Below are 22650 nucleotides of genomic sequence, written 5' to 3'. Positions count from 1 at the left end.
GCACCCACTGTTTTGTTTTTTTTTAACTCTATTTGCTATTTGTATATTTTTTTTAAACAACTGAATTATTTTCAGTGCCCTGAGGATGATAGTACTAAACCAGCAGGAACTCTCTAATTAAACTTTTTTTTTTCTGGATAGAAAAATAATTGAGCTATTTCAATATCATGTGCAGCATTCAGCCCTGTCAATCCCATGTCTTATGATCTTCAATCTAGGTTTAAAGCAATCCTTCTGGCCCTCAAAAGGTCTAGTGAAATATTGTAAATTTTCTTAATTTCAAATTATAAAAGCAAAAACCTATGGGAAGATCTACACTTATATTATTGGTAAAGTGTAATAACAAAGAAAAGAGTGTTCAGTTAAGAAAAGCAGCCACAAAAACATCTTTGCTCTTTCCTGGAGAAATCCTGTTGCCCTGAGAATAACAGATCAGACTTGATACTTTCCAGTTCCCCAAACAATATGGATGACGTGTGTCAGTCACCATTCCCAGAGACACATCTCCCACAAGCACATCCTGAAACTCTTTTACCAAAATGGTGTTTCCATGAAAATTGACATACTCAAAGTTTCCACAGCCCCTCCTCCCTATCTTTCATGAAATGTTCACTTTGAGATATGCTGAAATTCCTTGGAGATGATAAAAGATAAATTGCAGCATTATTAATAATCCCTAATAAAAGGGATAAGCCATAATGGAAATTACCTCTGCTATTAGAGAATTCTATTTTTCTCACGTACTTCACTTCAGCAGGCATACACATAGAAACAAAAATCCCAATGTTATTTTCTACCATACTTCACTATCATTATAGCAACAAAGGTAAAAGATCAGATAAAGGTATGAGGATATGAAAAATGTAATACTTCTATGAATACAGCCCTAACTCTGGATCTAATCAATTCCTAATCATTATTGTAAGCATAGATGATGCTTGAGCTAAAGTATTATTGTTTGGAGTTTCATTTGAAAACTTAATGCTACTTCCTTGATTGGCTATGATTCACTTTGCTGGCAGCATGGTGAAAGTTAATTACAACTATTTGCTGTACGATATTTCTCTGTAATTGAAAACTAATCACTATATAAACCCAAGTGCATTAGCAAGGGATGTCCATAACACCCTAACTGTAAAAGAACAATACATAGTCATACTGCAGCTCAACAAATAAGAAAACAATATTCACTTACTCTTAGTGTCAAGAAATTTCAAATAAACTACCCCTGGAGTGCAGATCTCCAGAAAAAAAATCCGTATATCTCAGAGCATTTTGAAGACCCTACTGCCAAAGCATTTTGAAGACCCTCTTGCCACTTTTGGTGTCAAATCACAGATAATGTAGTTAAAAATTTTCATCCAGTTTCTTTAGGAAGCATAGAACACAGTTAGTTCAAAAATAATGAATTAACACTTATAACCCCTTAGGAAAAATTTTAATATTTTGTTATTCTCTATGCCTTACTACATTATTAGAAATTTTGCTGGGCCTTGCTTTACTAAGTGCAGACTGTCTGGAAATTCCTTGTTGTTTGGAAAACAAATTGCTCACTTAAAACTGCCGTTATATTGAAAAGTGCATCTTCTTCTGTCCTGTACTTGAAATCCGTAACAACTTAATAGGGAATTAGTAGATGCAGATATATGGTCCTTACTGAATTAATACACAGTTTTGCAAACTTGGTCCGAACTTTTGGATAAGTATTTCTCTGGCATATTAGATTACTGACTTTTTTTTTTTTTCCATTTCCCTGGGATTTTTTGTGGATTTATGCATCTCTACCTAAAGTTTACTTTCTGCATACCTTTTGCTGAGTTAGGGTCTGTTTGGACAATTTTCCATGGAATATCATATATAACCTTTATTATAGAGTGACAAAGTAGCCATGAAAACTGTCAACTTGTGAGCATAGAGATGGATGCTTAGCTGTTGGTTTGAAATGAAATTGTATTGTCATGTAGAAGACCATCTCTTTGATCCTTTACTTTAAAACAAACAAATAAACAAAAAGGAACAGAAGGTGCATAGTATGGCATATCTGAGTGAATTACATTGATAAATTCAGACATGAAAAATATTTGAAGAGGAGTTTTGTGAGTCTATGAATATATATAGATCACTTTAGGTGAAAAACAGGATCTCAAGCAACAGATGACACATGACTAGTTGCTTGTCAGGGACAAACTGATGCTTATTCAACTTGAGACAAATTACTTTGGAAATAAAAGGTCAGAGCACTTGAAGTTGTGGATTAATGAATTAGCAATTAGACTGAAAAGCACTAAAAGGACAAGTGATATTTTCTGGCATATTACAAATTATCATAAGAAATTATCCTATGACCCTAGGACATGTTTCACAAAGAAATGAAATGCTACTTTAATGAGGAAAGAAAACACGAAAACAATAAATACTGGAAGCCAATATGAATACTTAAACCAGCAAAAACACATATGAAATGTATGTTACAGGCACTTAACAGTTAAATAGTCATGGCTGCTATATCATAATACAGAATAACTGGAAGAAGTTGGAATATACTTTTAAATATTGAATAATGCAGATTAGTAGTTTTATTTAAAGAGACAGTTGTGCTGGACATCCAACATAGCTTAATAAATGTAACTAATAATGATTACTGGAAATTCAGAGAAGAGACCTTTAGCATAGAATAGTAATGCTTAATCTGCAAGGTAAATAAATAAATACCAAGGATAAAAGTGCACTCATAAGAGATGGCTTTCAAATAGCTAAACAGAAAAATGGGGAAAGAGATAATTTATAAATAAAACATGCAAAGGCTGAAAAAACAAACCAAGAAAGGAAATAAAACTGAAACAAAACAACAGCATTTATTTTGTTATACTTTTTTTTTTTTTTACAGAGAGAACAGGAAAAAGTGAATTGTGTCTTATTTTTTTAGGAGAAGTAGTAAAAATAAAATAAACTGCTGAGATACTAGGAAAACAACAGTAAAACAGGGTTAGTGGAAATCAGTAGTCCTCCAGCTTACCATCTATGTATATTTACCAGAGTTGCTGGTTCAAGCATCAATAGCTGAACTGCAGACTTGCCAAAACACTATGTTATTTATGGTCTATTATCCCTCAAAGCATCAGAGATAAAATTTTTTATATATAGAAAACCTTTAGCATGAGTGAAATTTCATCATATGACACCTGAGATGCAGTTGCAGATTCTGGTTCCACAAATAAAGTGAGGAAGCCTTGAAGCTGGCATGGTGCTTTAAAGAGCACCAACAGTCAACCAATGTTACTGCTGAGCCAATTTAATAATGATGAAAAGAGAAATATTGTCCTTCCTTCCTTGTCCTTCCTTCCTTCCTTCCTTCCTTCCTTCCTTCCTTCCTTCCTTCCTTCCTTCCTTCCCCTAAAGATTCTCTAATTGCCTATTGCCATCAAGTCTTCTTGAGATTTTCACTAATAAACGAGCCATGGCTAAATTATCCTCCATTGTACTGAAAATCTCAACTGTCAGAACTTTTGCATGAAAATTACAAGAAGAAAGAGGGAAGAGATGTTCCGTAGCCTTTCCTTGTGAGTTTCTGCATTGGAGGGTTTCCTGTAACTGTGAAGGAAAGAGGTAGAGTCCAAACAATATGATGAAATGATATTTGAAACAGAAGAATGTGGAAAAAACAAGGTGGAAGGAAGTAAAATTTCACTGGCTCAAAAAGGAAGGAACCAAACACCTACACAATCAGTTATTAGAAGGTTTTTTTTGACTTCTACACAATAGCACCAAGAGTTTGGCTAGAGGTGTTCAAGATCATAAAGACCTTAATTTAAAATAAAAGAAAGAAACCAACAGATTATTGGAGGAAAAATCACTAAAAATATTTAAACCATCTATTCTGTTATTAAAAGAATAAAAAGCTAGTACTATTATTTTTTTAAATGTATTTGATGTGTATTTATTTTGAAAAATTGATATTGATTATGAAAAAGTCAAAATATAGTGAAGTAAAAAACATTCTGTCTAAAGTTAATTCAAACTCAAAAGTTCTTTCTAAATGTTCAGCTGTGTAAAATTCCTCCAAGCTGAAATTCAATCCTATTCTTAGAGACAAATAAAATTCAATTTTAATCCTCACATATGATCAAAGATCATGATCTAAAAATTTGACCTTTTCTGTAATTATTTATTAATTAAAAAATATCTGTAAGGCTAAAGTGTATTTTTAATGCATAAGCTTTGTGCTGTAGAAGAATCATTCAAAGAACCCCTCAAAAAATAGTTATTTTTAATCATGTATATATAATAACAAATTATTTCCCAGTGGATTTTTCATTTATAGTCCTGTCAGACTATAAAACAGTAATTTTTTCCTGTTTTGGAACTCAATGTTAATAATTTTTTTAAGTACTTTTGAATCTGTGAAGTAGGATGTCAAATTTTCTAAAAATAAAGTTATATATTTTCATTCTATCTGTCTGTGCTAGCTGTATTGGAATATAACTTGCATGCTTAAACTATATGTCACATGCAATATAATACAGTGACATGACAACTTTTAGTACTTAAGAACAACCTGAAATTCTCCAGAACTTATGATTAAGTTCAAAACCCATTCAATAAATCCATCCTTTCATAAGGTTTTTGAACCAAAGGCAGCAAGAAAGAATACTTTTTTTTGAAGAATTCATCCATAAAGAATGGAGATACCTGAACTTAGCTCCTCCTCCCAATTATATCTTGAACTAACTTGAGAAGCGGGTAAAATACTCAATGAAAATTTGTGGGAAAGAAATCAGAGCATTTAAGTGGAAAAATTCAATTCAAAATTTATTCATAGAGAAATGTCATCTGTATTTGCTGTCCTAGCTAATGTTTGTCTTATATTTGCAGCTCTAGAGACCAGTGTGCTTTTCCCCAACAAGAATTCATTGTCAGTTGTCAAAGGGAAGGAATCACTATATAATTTTCACTGACAGCATTGACCACAAATTCTAAAAAAAAACCTACTTATTGCTTGGAGACTGATATAAGAATGCAGGTGAGAACTCTAAATAAAACAGTCAAAGAAAGAAGAAACATGAGCAAACTATGGGAAAGCAGATAGAAAACAAACAGAGCCTGATGTAAACACTTCAGACTCTGTTCATACTATAGAATTGAAATCCTGAGACTGACATGATATGCTCTGTTCAACTCAGAGAGCATTATCTTTATTTTATTTAGATTTTTGAGCCCCAGCAATTATTCAAAGTGACTAAAGGCTGATTTAAACAACTTATTTAAATATTAGATTTATTTAGTACTTTTAATCTTTATATAAATGGTGCATTTCCCTTTCTACACACATAATATACCAAAATTATCCATTTAATTTATTCTTGGATTATGCATTTTACATGTTACTCTTGCAAACATATATACTACAGCACAGTGACTTTCTCACTGAACTTAACTGACAGATAAAACAAAACAAACCAAAAAAATTTCTAAAAACATTTTTCAAAAGATTTAACTGCTATGGCTAAGAACCATCTTTATTGTGTAGTCTATTTTAATTAGAAACTCCAGTTGAAAAATATGGAATCATTTAACCTTTCAAAAATAAACAAATTGAGTTTATTAAATTACTTTATAGGAAAGAAAACCTTTACAACAATTTAAAAACATTCTCTAGGGGAAAAAGAATGGAAAGCTAATGTAGCATGTGAAGTACTACCCATATGGAAACACCCAATGTGGTAACTGCCTGTCTGGAGTTCTTCACTAAATTTTTTCACCTCACTTTTGAGGTCTGAAGTGTTGCTTGCTAGAAAAATGCAACTAATTTTACTAATAACATGCATGTAAATTAAAGAGACAGGTGTAGAAATAAATTGCATATATTCAAATAGATTGCATATATTCAAATATATTTCAAATAAAGTAAAAATTGATAAAACCAGAGGAAAATTTAAAGCAAAAAATTTTTAATTTAGAGAGACTACTAAAAATTATGGTCCAGATTAGGAAGTTGGACATTTTCCATGTGTACTAACACAGTCTCTAAACTTTTCTGACTCCTAAATAAAAGTCATTTGAATAGAACAAAAAGAAATAAATAAAAATAAATTTTAACCTGTGTTTAGTTGTGTATATATATTATGGGGATAAGACTACCTGCTTCATTCTGGGTTATGAAGAGGAAAGATGGGGAAAGCTACTGTTTCTGATACTTCAGCAACTTGTTCAAATGCATTTTTTTTCAAGATTATCTTAGTGTAAATCTTAGGAGGCCATACTAGAGTTTTCTCAAGAATGCTTTAAGGTTGAATAATAAGAGGTGTATAAAACTGTGATTTATATTTGATTCTGAACAAATACTTCCACAATAGCTACCTCAATCATGGAAAATTAGTTTCAGATGAGGATGTTGCCTAACAAGCATCAAATCTAATAGTTTAACAGGACTATGCACTTATTCATGTGTAAAAATGCACATTTATAGAGATGGAGAGTCCAGCTAAATAAGTTTGCCTGCTATGTGTGTGTACTAGGTATTATGAATACACACATTTAAAGATCACATAACCATAATACTCCCACGCATTCTTCTTAAATGTGTGAAGCCAGGCATAATCAACATCTGTTGCAACACCAATACCAGATTATCATTTACTAGAAAAGCATGAAGCACAACCTTCCTAGTAAATATGAATAATTTGATTAGCACATCTTTCAGCCCATCTGCTGAAATCTTAAAGCAAATTGAAACAAGATAAGTAAATATTTTTTCAAGTGATTCATGCAGCTATTGCCATCATTAAGAGGTTCCACTTGAATTAACTACAGTCTTCCATCTATTTTAAATGACAGTGATGTGCAGAATATGTTTCATCTAAACGTTTGACCTCATGTCTATAGAGAAAATGCTATCAAGCAATTCACCCAAATAGGCGCAGAAAGGAACAATGACATAATTTTTAAATTTAGGAAAATTTTTCTAAGAGACTGAATTCAACTGGCATAACCAACTGAGAAAGCCTCTTTTGAAGAACCTGAAGTAATACCTCCCTCAATCATTTGCAGTCAATTGTAATGGTATCTGGTGTGACATTGCTTTGTTCCATCAGTATATAAGACATTTTTGTCTTACTTCATGCACTTTATTGTTAAAATTTCAAGAAAAATTAATATTAAATGACGTGTGCTTACACTACACACAGAGAAATTTATCTAAGACAAAAATCTCAGATTCACTATCAGAAAAGGAGACCTCACTTGTATTGCTGTAGCAAATTTTGTTATAAACCAAAATTTTGTTATAAAACTTCTTACGTACATTCCCAGAAATAAATTCTGAGTAGTATTTATTTCATATTTTGACTTAGACATATGCTATGGAAAAGCTAGACCAAAACAACCACTGGCTATGGGCAAAACAGAGATGCTTTTTTTTTACAAATTCTACACTAAAGACGTAATAGATACCCATCCACCTGCATCAATTCTTATTCAAAGAGAATTATCATAAAAGTTTTACAATTTTTATAGAAAGGTTTGAAATCTAAATGCATATTTGAAGGCTTGTAAAGCTTGACTTACATGATCAATTAATTCACGAACCATCCCATTCCACTGTCCGCTGGCATCTTCTTGGGCTCCATACTTTCCATCCTCCACCAGTCTAATCTCATAGGAAAATCCAAGGATAGTGGACAGCTCCCTGAGGAGGTCAATGCAATAACCTTCAAAGCGATCATTTCCATACAAGGGTTTGTCAGACTTCTTGAACATAACATATGGCTCTTCCTGTAAGACAGAATGGATAATGAGTGCCCCCACACCTTTCTTCTCATTTTAGCCTAAAGTAGTAGACACTCATATGCTTACATATGCCTACACTCATGACATCGCTCCCTATAAAACAAAATAATATGAAAACCAGAATCCTTTTAGCTTTGTCTGTGTATGTCTGAAGTCCTCATATATTTTCAAAGATTCACTTTGTCTTCTTTTTTTTTGGAAAAAATACACTCTCAACACTGTAGATGTGTCTTCAAGAAATGCATATACACACTAAATTTAAGTGTGCTCCCTATTTCCATTATACAGTAATCTAAAATGTATTTTTTGGATGGACAACATAAGCCTTTAAAAATGCAGAAACAATGTGCTTTGGCAACTGAAAAAAAATTTCATTAAAACTCCAAACATTGATTAAATATTTTAGACATTAGATCTTACACTTTTATTTATATAAGTATTTAAACTGTTTTCTCAATGCTTTTTTAGGCAAAGCCTAAAAAACCCACATGGGAAGGAGAAAGTCAGTGAAAGCACCTACTTCTCTGCTGCCTCAAGTTATAGGCTGCCATTTACAAGACTGCAGCAAAACCTGAGAATATTTACACAAAAAGTTCTATGATAGACATTCCATGAAAACTGAATTAAATTTCTTTAGGCATTTATCTTCTAACGTTTAAATCAAATTACAATGTAATATTTTTTGCATTAAGTGGTGTGCAAACAGATAGTAAACAAATAAAAAGGATTGGCAGAAAAACCACAATTATAGGAAGAAAATTTACATTTTGCAAAACAGTTTTTTTGCATCTGTTTCTCAGTATAGGGTGGCCTTTCTCAAACAGAAAATTAAAGGGAAAAATACAAAAAACAATTGGTAGTTTTCCACTGCAATATGGAACCAATATTCAAGCTGTGTTTGTTAGGTTAAATATGCAACTTGATCTTTGTTCACTTTTGGGAGAGATTCTTTTCATTTTTTATAATTAAAAAGGAAAAAAATCACATAAGGCAAGACAAATAATGGTATATTCAATCATTACACCAAACACAAGACTCAGTGAGCATTCAGATAAACTCTCCAGGGACTCTTAAGAAAATTCTTAAGTCCTAAATCCCCACATCAGCACTCAGTGGGGTTAAAGGCACCTCATTCCACAGGCACCTGACTGCTTTAATAAATCAACACTCCTAATGTAATCTTCTGCTTTGAGTTTTCCCATTATTTAAATATTATAGCAACGTATAACTGGAACTTTAGTACATAAGATTTTACCCAAAAAAATGAAAAGGAGAATGCAGGGAAGAATCTTGTTCTAAAAAGAGCTGCTATATACTCCTATTGAAATAAGTAAGGTTACAGACATATTTTCAGAAAGTACATCACAGATCTTTATACAAATAGCAAGGAACAAACATGAAATAAATTGTCCAGCCAAGCTACTAGAATGTTTTGACAGAAATTTGTCAAACAACAGGTAAACAAATTACTCCAGAGGAGCTCTTTAAGATGTAATACTGACAAGAACTAAGACCTAACAGAAAATGTGAAAGTTGAAAACAATTTAAATGACAAGGATCTCCGAATAATTCTTGAGAAACAGAGATGGTGTCAGAGCAAAACCTATGTGTGAAAATACTTGTTAATTGTAACGGTGTTCACAGGGGTCTTAGGATGAGGGAAGAGACGAGGATCTGACTCCATGTTTCAGAAGGCTTGATTTACTATTTTATGATATATATTATATTAAAACCATACTAAAAAAATAGAAGAAAGGATTTCATCAGAAGGCTAGTTAAGAATAGAGTAGGAAAGAATGATAACAAAGGCTTGTGGCTCAGACTCTGTCTGAGCCAGCTGACTGTGATTGGCCATTAATTAGGAACAACTAACATGAGCCAATCAAAAATCTACCTGTTGCATTCCACAGCAGCAGATAACTGTTGTGGAATGTTACATAGATAATCATAGATAGATAACCATTGTTTGCATTTTGTTCTTGGAGTGTCTCAGATTCTCAAGAGGAAAAATCCTAAGAAAAGGATTTTTCATAAAAGATGTCTGTGACAGTTAATAATCTTGAGAAGTTTATATTAAATATCTCAAAAAAATAACTGTAAGAAAAGCAATTTTTTTTCAGGTGAAATTACAATTCCTTAAAGTCACACCACTGGCCAAGCAGAAGCCATACTACGACAAAACACAATGTGCTTTTTTTTCTGGGGTAGCAGCAATTCACATCACATTAACTAGTATGGTTTGGATTTGTGCTCAAATCAGGGTTATAACACAGGAATATTTTCATTACTGCTGAGCAGCGCTTACACAGTGTCACGGCCTGCTCTGTAGGCATGAAGGAATTCTAATGTAGCTTGGAATGTTCATATACACAGATCCAAGACATTTGCTCTCAGAGTTGCTCAGATATTTACAGTCTTACACATCCCCCAATGTCTGGAATCGTGGCAAGATTCTTGACAACATTTTTGTCTCTGTCTCCCATTCCAGGCAATCCTAAGTTATCTGGGACAGAATTTAAATATGTGCAATATCAGGGAGGACATATATTTGTCAATTTGTGCTTTTAATTCTCCTTTGCTTAATAATCACAGCAGGATTTTCTGCACTGAGCAATTCAGCTCATTGATAAATTCCTACATATTTTTCTATCAGATCATTGTAGAAATGCTCAGACATATTATCTGTTCTGCTGATGCTTTTTTAAATTTTGATAAGGAAAAATAAAAAAAAATCTTGCAACCCTTTCTAGAATTCTTAGCTCCAACTCCAAATCATTTATATTCTTTACTCTGGCCAACTTGGATAAGGCCTACAATAGTATCTGTACAACTATTTAATGATTTTTAACTTTTGCTGAGATGACTGATCAATAAGTTATTAATACTTTCTTAATGCTTTTCCAATCCTACTTTAGGTAATTTCTTACTGCTACTTTTTCTTATAGTCTTCTACTATAAAAAGCATTTGGGTTTTTTTCTCTTCAGACCTTTTACTTGCTATGTAAAGTGATTTCTGACTTAACTTGAGCAGGGTTGGTGTTGGCAGCTTCATCTGTAATAGCTCCTATTAATCCCAATGTTTTCTCTAATTAGCTTTTTCCTCAAGTAATACACATTCTAAATACTGAACATGGCATTCAGGTATCCTGAACAAGTGCATGCAAAGGGTTCCACATGCTCCATTTGCTCAAGCTTTAAACTTGTAGAATGGGCTAACATAAAACTGGTTGCTAAACACTCTCAGTAAAGTCTCTATTCATTAAATGTACAATCACCATTGCTTCTTGGTATTTTATGACTTCCACCAAAATTGTTCACTAGGACAATTATCATTGATTAGGTAGGCAGAGTTTTTAAACGGACTGATATTTAGATTGGCAACTGGTTTATACTTTAACATTGCTCACAATTTCTTTCTTTTCTTTCAGTTGCTGAAATCATGACCCTTAAAAATCACTAGACCACATCACAAAACCAGTACTTGAAATCCTCTAAACAGCTTCAGTTGAAATTAAGTCTTTCAACTGGACACATCTCTCCAGGAAATCAGGGGAACACCTTCCTTTAGTGCTTTTATTATTGCTCGGAATGACATCAGTAGCTTGGAAACAAAAAGTCACTGATTAAACACTGACTGTAGACTCCAGAATGAATCTTCAGGAAGACGAATGTTTCCAGGAAACATTGCTACTCTAAATTAACAAAAGGTCAGCTAGCTTGTTACAAAATTTTGAGATAAAAGTCATCATTTAATGTCTCATAAGACTAAAATATCTTCTATGAAGAGGGATGCAGAAGAGCCCCATCCAAAGCCAGATAAGCACTCCAAGTGAGAGTGTAAATAAACTTGTAAATGCAACAAATCCTTTTTCTGAGAAAATTTATGGAAAAGTAAAGTTAGCTAAAATACTGCAAATAAAGGTATGGCTATAAGGAAAAGAGGAATCACAGGTAGATTAAAACCATAGTTGCAAATAGAAGATAAATCTTTGAAAATTAATTAATATTGTAGCTTTATAGTCTGGTTTTAGCTTTAAAAATGTACAGCTTGAATAAAATGTACAGCTCTTGAATAAAAGCACACATTCTAAAAACCAACATTCTTCAACTTTCTGTTTCTCTTTTCAGATTTGAATAACAAATATTTACTAGAATTATTCCTGTGAGTTATATTGTATTTCAACTACAAAGATATTACTAGAAATTACAACAAATTTTAAATTTCAGGTTCTTTTATTTTTTACAAATAATAATCAAACATATATTTTTCCTTCATAGTTTCAACACAGAATAGCATATTTTTAAAAGAATCTAAAATGTATTACTGCCAGTATTGAGAAGAGGAGAACCATTTGAAAATTTGCCACTGTTAGAACAGAGATTTTGATGATTAGCTTCTGCTCACCAGAAGTTTGGATACTGGAATGTTAAAAGACTGCCAAATCTTCTTAGCATTTATATCAGATAAAAGGAATACACAGTAGGTTTTCATAGTAGGCATTCAAAATTCTAATGGGAGAGGTGAAGTAACTAGTTACTATCAATCAAAACAATTGATGGGTGATCCACCTTTAAAAAGATAGCAGGAAAATCCATTCTTTTAATTTTAACATTCTTTTAATTTAAAATTTGGCCACTGAAAATTCATGCTTGGGTATCCAAGAGAAAAGGGAGAGAAATTATGCACTACCCATTTGATAAAGCAGTATATATCAATAAAATACAATGTGCAAATACTATACTTTGAACCAAGTAAAATTGTTTAAAAATTTATTATAAATATTCCTTCTAGTTCCTTCTAATTCTATTCCTATTTCAAACCAATTTTTTAAGGGAACTACAATAAAAAAGGTAATTTCCTTTTTCAAATGCGAAGTAACAAAAACTACTAAATTGAGAACATCACACACCTTTCATAACTTTCACACATTCCTTGGAAAAATTAAACTTGACAACTGTGAGCTTTTCTGAGCTTTGATGTAAGCAGATACAGAAAAGTGCATAAAAGCTATGCAGGAAAGGAAACAAGTATTTATTTTAGCAGAACAGGGCATATGAACCAGTATGATAATATGTACAGGCTGATATGAAATTAGCATAAAAAATGCCCTAAGTACCATACACATACCTTTATAAACATGGAAATTTAATTCCAAAGTTAAAACTCTCTCGAGTTTGAAGTAGAAGATATACAAGAACAAAAACATTTAGATATTTACATCTAAAGTCTAAGGAGAAGAAATGTTTCAGAGTTCTGGTAGGAGTCAATTTAGGAGACTCAAATAATAGTAAATCCTTATTACTGAAGCTGAAAATTTGTTTTCTGTAGGTTTTTTGTTTGGCTTGTTTTTCTAAATGCGGAATATTCAAAAACTAGACTTTTTAAATGAGAAAAAAATTCTGAAGTTTCAATGCAGATGGTTTTAAAATAAAGCAAAGTAATGGTATAAAAAGGACTGATATATCCAAAGCAATGATTATATAAGATGAAAAAACCAGCACACTTATTATCTTTCAAAAGTTTCCTCCCCTTCCCTAAAAAGACCTGACTATCTCTCCAGTGGACATGTTCAGTTGGTGCTTGGGGCTGCTATGGGTTCAGAACCTGGAAATCAGACAGGTTTCTTCACAAAAACTACATGGAGGTTGATTTCTGAGAAAGGTTGGAGTCCTGAGAATCCCTGTCCAGAACAGAGCTTTGAATTGCTGAGAAACCAAGGAATAATCTTTCAGCTTGCTACCTGTGAAATGAAGAACTCAAGACAAAAAGGAGCACATAGTTCTGTCCTTGCTTATAGATGAATTTATGAATTACAGTTTATATTTTATTACTTTTCCCATCAATGTCTTTTTCTTATTCTAGACACTCAGTCACCAGTAGAAATGCAGGGTATACTTACAGCTGTAAAGATCTAAATGGCTGCAAAATATAGGAGGGAAAAGATATTGCTCCAAATTTCAGAATTAAAAATAAAAGAAAGACTGGGATATTTAAATAAAAAGTGAGCATTAAGGCAAACTACAGAGAAAAATGATTAAGGCTTCCCAGCTGGCAGTCTACTATAGACTATTGTAGGGAATTCTCAGAGTGAAGGAAACATCATAGGAAAACCATATGAATAGCTTAAATCATAGAATTGCCTTTTCTTTTTTCATTTAAGCGAGATTTTGCAGACTCAAAAAAGGAGAGAAAAGCTGATGATGTAGGTATATTTCTAGGAGCTTTAGCATTTTCTATTGTTCCCTTGCATTGCTACAAAAATGAATATTCATTAATATGCTTTCTGTTCAACAGAAACATATTCTTTAAGCATAAAAAAGATAAAACTAGCAAATGAAGCTAGTACATGCATTTCTGCACCAAAAATGGCTTGGGTTCTTTTTACTATTCCAAGTACAGCTCTTCCAATTTGTACCACTTCTTCTGAGTACCTTTCTTCATAGCTGAAAAGAGTAACTGCAATTACCAAAACTTTTACTATACAATAACTGAAGCAAAAAAGGCAGCTACAAGTGAGCAACTTGTGACATCACTTTAAAGTCCTTCTTTTTTCATGCATTATTTAGATACTTGCAAAGAAGATGGATACTTTTAAAAGACCACTAACCAAAAGTTAACTCTTAAGAGAAAGGATATCCTTGATTACAGAAAGCAGCTTTTCTCTTGAATCTCAGGAGTCTTCTTTTGTGAGCTTTACCAGACTGAAATCAGTGCTCACTGGCAGCAGTGCTCTTTACATTTCTGCTGTTTACTATTTCTTGAGCCAATTATTTCAACCAAAATCATGCCAGTATCACTATATAAGAGCAATATGATACTTGGAGTACATTAACTCAAACCTCATCAACAGGCAGATGTTAAAACACAAACAAACTTGAAACACTCTAAATTATTGAGTGTTTCTTATGTAATCTTGTGGGGATTGATCCTTTTGCAGAATTGTTATCACAGTTATCTGTAATATGTTATCTGGGATCAAGCACACAATGATGGCTACTGGAGAGTGAAGAAACCAAGGCTGGTTCATTACTGAGTAACAAAGGGAGCAGGTCACTGGCAGAGACAGGACTTTATTCTGTAAAGCAGGAATTCTAGCAGCCAGTAGGTTCACATGAATTGAAGTTACAGGTCAGTGAATAGTGCCAAGAAAAATCCTAGGCAGGATATCTGGTACAAAGCAATAGCAGTATAGAGAGCATGGAATTGGAATTATTCATAAAATTTACTTGATAATGCAGTAGTTTTTACATGTTGGAAACATGTGAAAGTCAGTGGGAAGAAAATTGACAGAATAATACTCTAGAGAATATATGACATTCATTTACATTTTATATTAAAAAAAGAAACAAGGAATCATAAATTTATAAACTAAGTTATAACTATAGCTGACCATCACTATAATTTATGGTACAAGAGGAAGTTGCGGTAAATCTGTGCTTGTCTTAGCATAGCAAGAAATTACATCTGAAAGTGAGGCAGTCATGTTCCATTTTATATATCTGCTATTCATTTTTCAATTAGTAAAATAAATGAAGTGAAGGATATCAGAAGATTTTCTATCACTTGTAAACAGACCTTATAAGCAGTGAAAAAGTTACCCACTGGATGAAATTATATGACTTATGTAACATAAACTGTTTAAAGCACACTGGCATTTGTGTCTATACATCTGTAAAAATTCATTCCAGTTTGAAATATCATAATATTTTGGTAGGTAAAAGCTTCTTAATAAACTATACAACCACCAGGAAGCAGATTCTTTTTTAATATCTGCAAATTCATGATAATGGCGGCAACAGACAAACACACCAGACAAACTTCTTGAAAATTTTAAATTTGCATTGAAAATAAAATTACTATTTCAAAATTACTGTGAGGAAATAAATGAACACTTATTTTTACATAAATAAATGTGTTTGCTTATAAGTAAAAAATACCTCATTCACTGCTATGAATTTGTCAACAGTGAAAATAATACAGAAGTTATTTAAATTGTTTCTTCTGGTCTAGTTCAAAGGATAAATTATATATCCGTATAACTAAAAAATTCATCTCAATAATTGAGCAATAGCAATTCTAAATAAATGTTAAATACTTTGTACTTTCCTTTGAGGTGTTAGAAGAGCAAACAAAAGCAATAAATTTTTGCTGGCTAAAATCATCAGGCTAACAGACAAAACACATTTTATAACCAATTATCTTTTGTGATCTCATATGGCTCTGAAAAAGGCAGCTTTGTAAAGAAGAAAACATTTCAGCCAATAATAAGAAAAGTTAAATTACTAATCAATTAACATAACTCTAAAATAGGATAACCTGCTCACAACGAAGGAAAGAGTAAACATCCATGACTAGTTATCAATTGGTGATCACTCATGACACCATAAACTCCAAGTAATTCCAAGTAAATTCTAAGTAATGGTAACGTACACTGCAGACTGTTCACTAATATTGCAATTAGTGTGTCACATTCTATCAGTTTTTCTGCATAACTGTATTTCAGGGAAGCAAATACAATTGCTTACCAAGATGGTAGTGACAATTAAAGAGCGATTGGACAGGGAATCTGTGATGTTTGCTGGTTTTCCCTTCTGATTCTCTGTCATGTTAAGGCCGCTCAAAGGATCCCAAGTTCCAACCTATAAAACAGTAAATGACTGTGTAAATCACCCATTAGTTACAATTCAGCATCTAGAAAAGAACACTTTAAGGAAAAACAGATTGTTACAGGTGGAAAAAATTGATTGATAAGAATTATTATTAAATTTTGTTTCATTTTTCTCTGTCATTACATTTAAAGTCTGCTTATTTAAAATATGTTTAGCAATACCTTAAATTATGTTTTGTGAAGTGTGACATTAGGTGTAAAAATGATATAAAGAATGTCTAAAGCTGCTCTTAATACTTAATTTTCCATTTCTCAAGATAAACCACATCTGAAGATAACAGGCAGAAATTAATTTGCAGAGAAGAGAGCATTGTCTCGTCAAAAGGATTTACCCTTTTCTGTGATCAGAGAGAACAGCAGGACAAAATATGTTTTTGGGAAAAAGTAATGGAGAAGACAGGAAGAGGGAATAACTCAATTTATTTACAGATAAATCTTCAACACATAAGTATTTTGACATTTTATACTTCAAAATAAAATCTATAGGATTTTTATCTACGTACGAACATACAACGTTGTGCTTTAAGGTTCAGGTCAAGGACAGGCATTTGTACTAAGTAGTAAGTAATGAGGCTTATCTGTAACTTATCTACATTTTCATTCTTATACAATTATAATGGTAAATATAATTGTAAATATAAATATATTATAAATATATTATAAATATTCTACCCATTTTAGAAATCAGAATGTTTTTACTCTATTGTCTAGGAAAATCCCCACAAATATGTCCTATTTTGGTTTTAGACACAATTTTAAACACAATTTCAAATACTAAGTAATATCTATAACACAAGATAGATATTTTAAAACTAAACCTAGACAAAAATTAAGAATTTCTATAAGGATTCATTGCGAATATATGTATGTATGCATAAACACACGCAATTTTTTAAATTATCTTTTCAGCTGAGTCCGGAAAGACCGTTTGTATACTTTTAAGTGATTTGTTGCCACAAGGCTGTAAAGTAAGTTTAGGATGCAAGGTGAAATGGATAAAAAGAGTTCCATTTTTAAAACTGAGACTACAGCAGAGCATGAATTAGTGGATGCTATAATAAAAAAAAGACAAATTTGATCTCTTTTTCTAAGATTTTCTGTCCCACAGGAATCAATATTTTCTCTGTCTTCCTTGCTTAACACTCAGTTTCAAGAAGTCACTCTTTGGAACTTGGCCATTCAGTACCTCGTAAGCTGATCAAAGAATCAAGGAGGGAAGGAAGAATATGTGTATCTCAGAAATACAATTGGAAAAAACATCTAACACATCATTTCAAAGTATTAAAATCAAACCTTGCTACCAAAAAATCTCTCCTTCATTTACTGTTTTAATACAATTTGATTTAGTGAATTGAAAGGCTTTCAGAAAACACAAAATGTTCAGACTCGCAGCTTGGCCGCAATCAGGAAATTTTAAAAGGGTTGCTAACATTTAATTGCAGTGTTCTGCTAATTATGACAATCACAGTGTTTGCTTTATTTTGAAGATGAAACTAGAGTAGAATAACAAGATGAGAACTTGAGCCTGATGCTACATAACTGAAGCTGAATTAATCTCCTCTATGAGATATAACTTCAGGTACACAAGTAGCACAAAAATTTCTGAGGAAACACCAACATTTTATATGATCAGTTTCAAATCCTAAATTCATCAAGTCATTTGCTTTGTTCAAATTCATGTTTATAATTCAAATTTATATTGGCAAAATATAAGACATTGCTAACTAAAATACGTCCTCTCCTGCTTTTTTGACATAGTCAGAAGCACAAGCAAAAGAATATCAACTGTTAGAATTTGGATTTTATCTAACTACAGACTTAATCTATTGCAGACCTATAAGAATTACCAACAACATTACTTTAAAAAGAAATTTGTCTTTATAAATTGATTTATTATTTTTCTAAATTAGATTCATGGTACTTTTGCTGCTGCTTTTTGTAAACCAAAAATCTAAGAAATGGACCAAAAGTCAGAGGTTTAAAATTAGACTTTCTTTGGATTATCTCTGTTGATGAGCTCAAACCCAACAATTTGTACCACAGGTTCTTATATGTTACTGATGCGTTTAGTTCCCAAATCACAGAAATGTATTTTCAAAGTTGCTTCTTACAGAAAAGTTTTGCAAAAACAATGCAGCAAGTTAATAATTTTCTATTTGTTTCAGCAGCACATTGTTTTAATTTTTAAGTAGTTTTTTTAAACCAAATAGAATTGCCAATCTGTTTTTACTAGAAAAGTTTAAAAGCCAAAATTGAAGAAAAAAGTGCATCAAGGCAGTCTGTAACTGAAATTCAAACAAGCTTATTGCACCACTTTTGTTTCAGAAAAACTTACAAATTTTCCTAAAAAGCGAAACAAGTATTCATATATACACTTTAGAGAGAACATTCACACAGTAAATCTATAATAAATATTGGCTATATTGTCAAGCCCTTAATTTCCTATTGTTCTTTCCAATCTCCCTAAATGGCTAAACTATTCTGAACAGACCATGCCAATCTGAATATTTTAACACCTATTATCCAAAATACAGGATCCACACCAGGTGTACCCATTAACACGTGCTCCACAGTGAGACAAAGAAAAATGATAGAAAGAATTAGCTTAGGCAAGAATCAGCTTATTTAAGTTGAAACAATTCCAAGAGCTACATTCATCATTAAATATCATAGAGTATTCTGTAACGTGGTAATTGCAGTGGTCCTCAAGAACATGGAATACAATTTCCCAAATTCATGTCAAGTGTTAAAAACTTGCATCCAAACTTCCACATATTTGACTTCCAGGTAACTATCAGGTTACTGCAGTCCCTCAAGAACAGATATTCCCACCCAGCTGGACATGCCCACCAGCATCACTGTGTAGCTCTGCAGGCTACAGAGGCCTTGACTCTGTGTAAGAGCTGCTCAGCAATTGCTCAAACATTCCTGTGTTATCAACGCTGTTTTCAGCTCAAATCCAAATCACAGCCCCATACAAGCTTATATGAAGGAAATTAAGGTTAGCACAGAAGGTCCTGCTCCATGTCTACCAGCACTGACATGCTCAGCTCTTGCAGCACACATCATACCTGACATCCAACATCACCTACGCAGCTCCTAGCCAAAACCATCAAAAATTTCACCATCCTCCTCAAAAACAAAGCACTGCACATTCGCAAAACTTAAATTGTGCTGAGTTTACATGTGCTCTGGAGCACTTTACAGAGATTCAGTCTCATGAGATGCTAGTCCCAAAAAGTCAGTAGCTTTCTTACTTAGCATGTTTCAAAAGCAATTCATCTTCATGAATAGATAAGTATACTTTCAAGTATTATTCTTTTTGATTTTTCTTCAAAGTTCTCCTGAGAAAATTAGCATTGTTTTTCCTCTGAGTCAATCAAAACTGTGAATATGACTCACAGTGAAGTGCCACAAGCATTGTATTAGGAAGGATCATTGCCTTTCTGCAGTGATACCCACTGACTAAGCAGCCAGAACCATGCTCAACTCTCAAAGATTTTTCAAATTTATCTATACCTTCTTTATTTACTTTTGTGGAGTAATTAGTAGCAGTGGTGATTACATCAAGGAAATAATTATACTCCATTAGGGATAATAATGTTTCTTCATATTTCTGTATCTCCCATTTGCAAATTGCTTAATTTATTTTTTTTTCAGTAATATTAATATACATGCCTCCTTTGCCAAATATAACATAAATAACAATACTTTAATACTTCTGGATCCCACAGATTTACCATGTCTTTGGGTTTTTTTCCCTCTCTTTTTCTCTTCCTTTGCCACTCTGTGAAGGTTTCTGAGCAAGGCTTCAAGCCAGTTGTAACAGCTCTTATTCAGGATATGTGATTGTTCTTAAGTGACAAATTTTCATATCAAAAGTGATATTAAATTCAGGTATTTGTTATCTCCTTGAAGTATAAAATAATTTTCCTCACAATGCAGCCTCAGTGTAGACTGATTGACTGCAATTTAAATAATAATTTATTATGCTGGAGTGTCACAGTTTGGGATTTTCACTGTGCTTAATCATGAATAGTTTCAGTCTGTCCAAAGTGACTGTAATAAAATTTTGTGGTATATTATATTAACAGCACTCCAATCATCTCTTAATTTGGTCATGTTCATCTTACAAGGAGCTATCATTTTTGGCAGACATGAAATTTTATTTGGAAACACATTCTTCTTATTGACTGATGCCTGATTATCACCTCTCATTCAAGAGTTTCAGGAACAAGTAATTTCTGTAAAAGTTGAGATCACACATAGCATTTTTTTAAATCAGTGAGGAATTGTTCTGTTGTCACCGACTTCAGCAGTCATTGAATTTATAACACATGATTCAGGTAATTTCCCAGTTATACTGGTTATACTAACAGGTAATTTATCTAGGACATTTTTGTGCAAAATCTAAGTTTAAAAAAAAGTCTTCTAGTAATTTTTCACAATAATTTTTTTCCCCATCCATCAATATTTTTCTCTTCAGGGATTACAGCTGAAATTGTTGAGCTAAACTATTGTCCTTGACAAGAGAAATATTTGGAAAGAGGTTAGAAGAAATAACAACAGTTTACCGTATGGAAACATGGCATAAGAATTCTGTGCACCATAATATGCATCTCCCCACCTTTTCTCATCCCACAAGTGGGAGGATGTACAGAAGAAAAGGAAAAAAAAAACCTGTTCAGTAACTCTTAGCACATAGACAGAGATGTCTGACAAGATGGTTTGGGAAGAACATTGAAAACATATCAGATAAGGACAGAGATGCAAAAAGGCTCCTGAAGGAAAAAGAGAATAGAAAGGGCATGGAAAGCGATTAATAGGTACAAGGGAGAAGGATTAGATGGAAAGGGAAACAGGTAAGGAAGGTCTGGGAGAGGGGGGAGAGGCAGAGGCAAAGGGGAAAAAGGAGGAGCAGAAAGAAGGAGACAGAAAGATGGAGTGCACATGTGGATGGAGGTAGGGGACTGAGAAAAGGGTGACCCGTCACCACTTTAACAGAACTAAGTCTTGGAGGAAAAAATCCTCAAAACTTTGAGACAGCTCTTTCAAATAAAAGAACTGGTTAAAATGTACTCCTTCAACTAGGAAGTGTCCTGCTCCAAAATTTAATCATTCACTCTGGATTCAAGAAGAATAAGGTTTGCATTCTTTCAGAATAACGAAGTTTTGTTGTTCAAAGAGCAACATTTCTCTGTGGGCATTGATTTATCTTTCTCAGTAAAATATACCATATGTTTCATATGTTTAGTAAGCAATTCAATCGAATGTGCATACACTTGAATTTTCCTTTTCCTCCTCTCATCTCCTTGCACCCCAGAGAAATTGCTCTGGTTTTGCTCATACACAGTAACAGATTGTTTCTGCTTGTTCCAAAGATTGCCAACAGTTTTTGGGGGAAAAGTGATATTATCACTTCCACTTATCACATGATCAAAATAAGAAATGAAGGCAGTAAAAGTATCTTTTCTATGAAAATATTTCTATACAGCTCAAGCACATACTGGGCTTTTTAAAATATCATGATGTTTCAAAAAGTATTTCTGTTTTTGTCTCTTACTTAACTTTCAATATAACTCTTTACCAAGTTCCTTTTTTCTATTATGTATTTTAGAGTACTACTATATTTCCTGTTGAATTTTATTGTCTTGCATATTTCTCTGTAGACTTTTTTTGCTTTATCTCTATATTTTCACTGATGTATATATCTCCTAGTGTATTGTCAACTGAGATTTTATTTTCCAGAAATCTCATGTTGCTTTGCGATTCCCAAATGTCACCTAATGTTCTTAAAGCCATCCTAAATTACAAAGACTTCCTTTCCACATTTTCAACACTTGTCACTTACATACAAACTCTTCAGCCACTGCTGACTTATTTAGCTATTACCATGACATTAATTCTTCCATTTCTGTTTCCAGTAAAAAAGACAGGTTGCACTGTACTTATTCTACTCGTACACAATACTGATTTACTTTTCAAGTCTAGTCATTCTTTTCCCTGGCTAAGTTGCCTGAGTTTACTTCATGGGACACTTAATGGCAGAAATCTACTGTCAATGTATTATTGAGCACTTTCAAATATAATTTAGTTCTTGAATCACAGGTTTTCCTCTGGACAACAAGAATGTTATTACCTATGTAAGTGTTTCAAGACAAGCTCATGGTTTCTGAGCTTTTACAAATCTTCCCAG

At 32.7% G+C, this 22650-nt stretch overlaps 1 protein-coding gene across 4 annotated transcripts in view; it reads right to left on the bottom strand.

Moving 5' to 3' along the window:
* Positions 1–22650, bottom strand: part of GRIK2 (glutamate ionotropic receptor kainate type subunit 2) — a 352900-nt gene that overhangs the window by 137335 nt on the left and 192915 nt on the right. For all 4 annotated transcript variants that reach the window (XM_054280406.1, XM_054280404.1, XM_054280407.1 and 1 more), the window contains 2 exons: positions 16312–16425; positions 7564–7770 (listed from right to left, as the gene is read on the bottom strand). In XM_054280406.1, the coding sequence (XP_054136381.1) occupies positions 7564–7770; positions 16312–16425 (321 nt within the window). The remainder of the gene's footprint in view (positions 1–7563; positions 7771–16311; positions 16426–22650) is intronic.

Source organism: Melozone crissalis, unplaced genomic scaffold, assembly GCF_028551555.1.
Source record: "Melozone crissalis strain CALT ecotype California unplaced genomic scaffold, PUWL_Pcris_2 ptg000027l_1, whole genome shotgun sequence".
NCBI lineage: Eukaryota > Metazoa > Chordata > Aves > Passeriformes > Passerellidae > Melozone > Melozone crissalis.
This window is presented reverse-complemented; position numbering and strand designations above follow the sequence as displayed.